The sequence below is a fragment of the Sciurus carolinensis genome, assembly GCF_902686445.1.
Source record: "Sciurus carolinensis chromosome 14 unlocalized genomic scaffold, mSciCar1.2 SUPER_4_x, whole genome shotgun sequence".
Lineage (NCBI taxonomy): Eukaryota > Metazoa > Chordata > Mammalia > Rodentia > Sciuridae > Sciurus > Sciurus carolinensis.
This window is the reverse complement of record NW_025920103.1, coordinates 3185659-3189968: the sequence shown is the minus strand read 5'-3', so window position 1 is coordinate 3189968 and position 4310 is coordinate 3185659. Positions and strand designations below refer to the sequence as shown.

The window sequence follows — 4310 nt, the reverse complement described above, 5'->3', positions numbered from 1 at the left end:
AATTTGCCTTCCCTATCCATAGTGCTTCAATCAAAACAACCTTCCATGAACTTAGACAATGCCTTATCTATCTATCATTATGGTATTCCACACAGCATTGCTTTGGACCAAGGAACTAAACAACCAAAGACGTGAGACAATGGGCTCAGGCTCTTGGAATTCACTTGGCTTACCATGTTCCCCACCATCCTGATGTAACTTGTTTGATAGAACAATGGAATGAACTTTTGAAGGTGCTATTACAGCACCAGTTAAGTGGTAATACCTTGCAGGGATGGGGCAAGGTTCTTCAGAAGGCTCTCTATACTCTGAATCAGCATCTCTCCTATCACTAGAATTCATGGGTCCAGGAATCAGGGGGTGAAAACAGCATGTTACACTACTTGTCATTACCCCTAGTAACCCAGTAGGAAAGACTTTCCTTCTTGTCCCTATAACCTTATGCTCGGCAGGTCTAGAAGTCTTAGTTCCAGAAAGAGGAATGTTTCAGTCAGGAGACATAACAATGATTTCATTAAATTGGAAGTTAAAACTTTCCCTTGGCCACTTTGGGTTCCTCATGCCTCTGAGTCAACAGGCTATGAAGGGAGCTATGGTGCTGGTGGGGGTGATTGACCCAGATTACCAAGGGGGACATTGGACTGTCACTCCACAATGGAGGTAAGGAAGCATAGTCCTGGAGTACAGGAGATCCCTTGGGGTGTCTCTTGGTATTACCCTGTCCTGTTATTAAGGTCAGTGGGAAACTACAACAACCCAATGTAGGCAAGGCAACAAGTGCTTAAGTCCCTTCAGGAATGAAGGTGTGGTCACACCTCCAGGTAAAGAGCCAAGATCTGCTGAAGTGCTTGCTGAAGTTTGAGGGAATACAAAATGTGTAGAAAAATGTTGTCATAAATACCAACTATGACCACGTTACCAGTTACAGAAACAAGGATTGTAGTTGCTGTGAATATTTCTTCCCCATTCCCTTAAGAATATGTTTGTGTATACTTACACAGGCATTAAGAGAAAATGTTTGTTACTCTCCTGTTATTCATTATGTAATGTACTATTGATCGAATTAACATCAATAATGCTTTTCATTTTTTTTTTCTTTTCTGGGGAAAGAACTAGTATGTTTTCAGTTGTACGAAGGACTATTATGTTAGGTGGAATTATGAACTGTTATTGTGTGGATTTGGAAATTAAGTATGATGTAAACAATCAAGTCTGGATATAAATTTGACAAGGGGTGGACTTTTAATTGTTAATTTGAATTGCCAACTTGATTGGATTAAGAGATGCTGTTGAGGCCGGAGCCGCCCGCAGCCCGTGGAGGAGGTGGAGGGAAGCGCAGGGGCCCGCCGAGGGGGCAGCAGCGGTGGCAAGATGGCAGACTTCCTGCCGTCGCAGTCCGTGCTGTCCGTGTGCTTCCCCGGCTGCGTGCTCACCAGCGGCGAGGCCGAGCAGCAGCGCAAGTCCAAGGAGATCGACAAATGCCTGTCACGGGAGAAGACCTACGTGAAGCGGCTGGTGAAGATCCTGCTGCTGGGCGTGGGCGAGAGCGGCAAGTCCACTTTCCTGAAGCAGATGCGGATCATCCACGGGCAGGACTTCGACCAGCGCGCACGCGAGGCGTTCCGCCCCACCATCTACAGCAACGTGATCAAAGGTATGAGGGTACTGGTAGATGCTCGAGAGAAGCTTCATATTCCTTGGGGAGATAACGAAAACCAGCTACATGGAGACAAGTTGATGGCATTTGACACCCGGGCCCCCATGGCTGCCCAGGGAATGGTGGAGACGCGGGTCTTTTTACAATATCTTCCTGCTATAAGAGCCTTATGGGCGGACAGCGGATACAAAATGCCTATGACCGGCGACAAGAATTCCAACTGGGTGAATCTGTAAAATATTTCCTGGATAACTTGGATAAACTTGGAGAACCAGATTACATTCTATCACAGCAAGATATTCTGCTTGCCAGAAGACCCACCAAAGGCATTCATGAGTACAACTTTGAAATTAAAAATGCCCCTTTCAAAATGGTTGATGTAGGTGGTCAAAGATCAGAAAGGAAACGTTGGTTTGAATGCTTTGACAGTGTGACATCAATACTTTTTCTTGTTTCCTCAAGTGAATTTGACCAGGTGCTTATGGAAGATCGACTGACCAATCGCCTTACAGAATCTCTGAACATTTTCGAAACAATTGTCAATAACCGGGTTTTCAGCAATGTCTCCATAATTCTCTTCTTAAACAAGACAGACTTGCTTGAGGAGAAGGTGCAAATTGTGAGCATCAAAGACTATTTCCTAGAATTTGAAGGGGATCCACACTGCTTAAGAGACGTCCAAAAATTCCTGGTGGAGTGTTTCCGGAACAAACGCCGGGACCAGCAGCAGAAGCCCTTGTACCACCACTTCACCACTGCTATCAACACGGAAAATATCCGCCTCATCTTCCGTGATGTGAAGGGTACTATTCTTCATGACAACCTCAAGCAGCTTATGCTACAGTGATGTACAAAAGACTTGCTATTTTAATACCTTTTTGTGTTTTTGATTGTTTTCTGTTTGTCTTGTCTTGTTTTTTAAAATAGCAGTTTACAACAAGAATTAGAAAAGTCTTGATTCTATGTTTAACATTTTGGAAATCTTAGTCCTTCGGCCTTTGGTTTGTGGCTGAACACTGCAGAATCACACATTGCCAGTGTCTGCTGGGATTCAGGCTTTGATTGGTCTCACCATGGCACCCACTCAAGTCCACTTGTAACTTCCTGGCCACCTCTGACTAGGTCTATTTCAGGCTTTAAATTCTTCCGCTTTTTCAACAGAGTTCTGTGGTGCCAAGTGTAGATGGCATCCTTGAATACTTGCAGGAATGCCATTGGGAATTTAGGCTCCAGTGTGGGGAAGAGATCTTCTGTATGCCCCACACAGAGCCATGACACTTGGGGCCCCGCCGAGGGCCACTCCTGTTGTGAAAGCACTGGGGGAAGGGTTTTATCTGAGGAGTGGCATCTGTCGATTTATGCAGGTCTAACCTTCATGTGTTTGCAGTTGCCCATATACACCACAGTTGTTCTGTTTTAAAATTCCTATGATTTCTGAAGGTAATATTCTGAGAGTTTAAAGTTTACATAAGGATTTCTGGCCTGGTGGGAATGGGACCAGGGAGCAAAAGTCAAGCAAGTGCTATCATAGTGTCAAAAGTAATGAAAGGCATACAGTTTGCCTTTTTCCTACTTCATAATCATGTAATTTAATATTCCATATGTTTTGGCCAAAGCAGCGAATAAAGATTGCAAGCAACTAGGTAACAAATCGACATGCCTGGTCCAGGATGCCACGTGGGTCACTTTTTTCTTTTGCTTCTCTGTCCCATCCCCAGCAACAACAAACTGTGGCATTTTTAAGGGATCCTTCTGTTTGTTTGGAGCTTGCCAAGGGCAGTGTTTTCCTGTCGGACTATTCAAGAAGGCATTATTTGAGATTCCTGTTCATTCTTGGTGTGTCTCTGGAAAGATACACTGTGTACATGTTTGTGTAATTATTGTTTCTGAGATGCCAGCTTTATCAAGGTAAATTTTAAAGTTTTCAGAATGCTTCTAAGGATAAGTAGTAATTTCTTCAGTTCCCACTCGCTTACCCCATTCAGCCATTCCCGTGGAGTAGCTTTGATCTCGGACAGATCAGCAGAGTGGCTGGTGTGCAGTACTGCCTGTCAGTTGTATGTAGTGTTGAGTTGGACTCAAGATACAGATGTACAAAGCTGGAAGCAGTTTGCAAAGTCTGACAGCTTTTCTGCTTTTCCTAAAAATTGTGATTAAGACTGTGATATCTATCACTTTACTGTATAGCTGACTGTGTTCTCAGGTATTTTATTGGTCCTTGAAAGATCGGTCAACATTGTGGATCGCCTGTCCTTTTCTAGACGGTGACTCTTGTTCTGTCTTGCTGTCGGGTAGGAGAGGTAGACCTTGCAGTGTGCTAACCAGGGATTTGTTCTTGACATCCTCACTTTTCCTGCATTTGGAGTTTCACTGTCATCATATCCATATGAATCCCAGTGTTCTCATGCCTTGGTAATACATGAGCTTCAGACACATAGCCCAACATGGTAAATGCAGGTGTTCATAGCATAATTTGTGCATGTTTTAATAGTTCTACTAGTTCTTCTTGCCAAAAAGAATAGAATATATTGTTTAAATTTACAGGGTTAGCATAACCCCAGTGCTAATAAATATCTGAGTATGTGCACAGTAACATTTGGTCTGTTCAGTAGAGCCTACTGTAAATTTAGCAAATAGTTTTATTGAATGGCCA

The 4310-nt window shown here is 43.5% G+C and overlaps 1 protein-coding gene across 1 annotated transcript; it reads left to right on the top strand.

Annotated features, from left to right (window-relative positions):
- Nucleotides 1-1371: 1371 nt before the first annotated feature.
- LOC124973058 (guanine nucleotide-binding protein subunit alpha-13-like) lies at nt 1372-2892 on the top strand. The gene is given in 2 exon segments (XM_047537251.1): nt 1372-1840; nt 1843-2892. Coding segments are annotated over 2 exon segments (1131 nt in total). The 3' UTR covers nt 2505-2892.
- Nucleotides 2893-4310: the final 1418 nt, after the last annotated feature.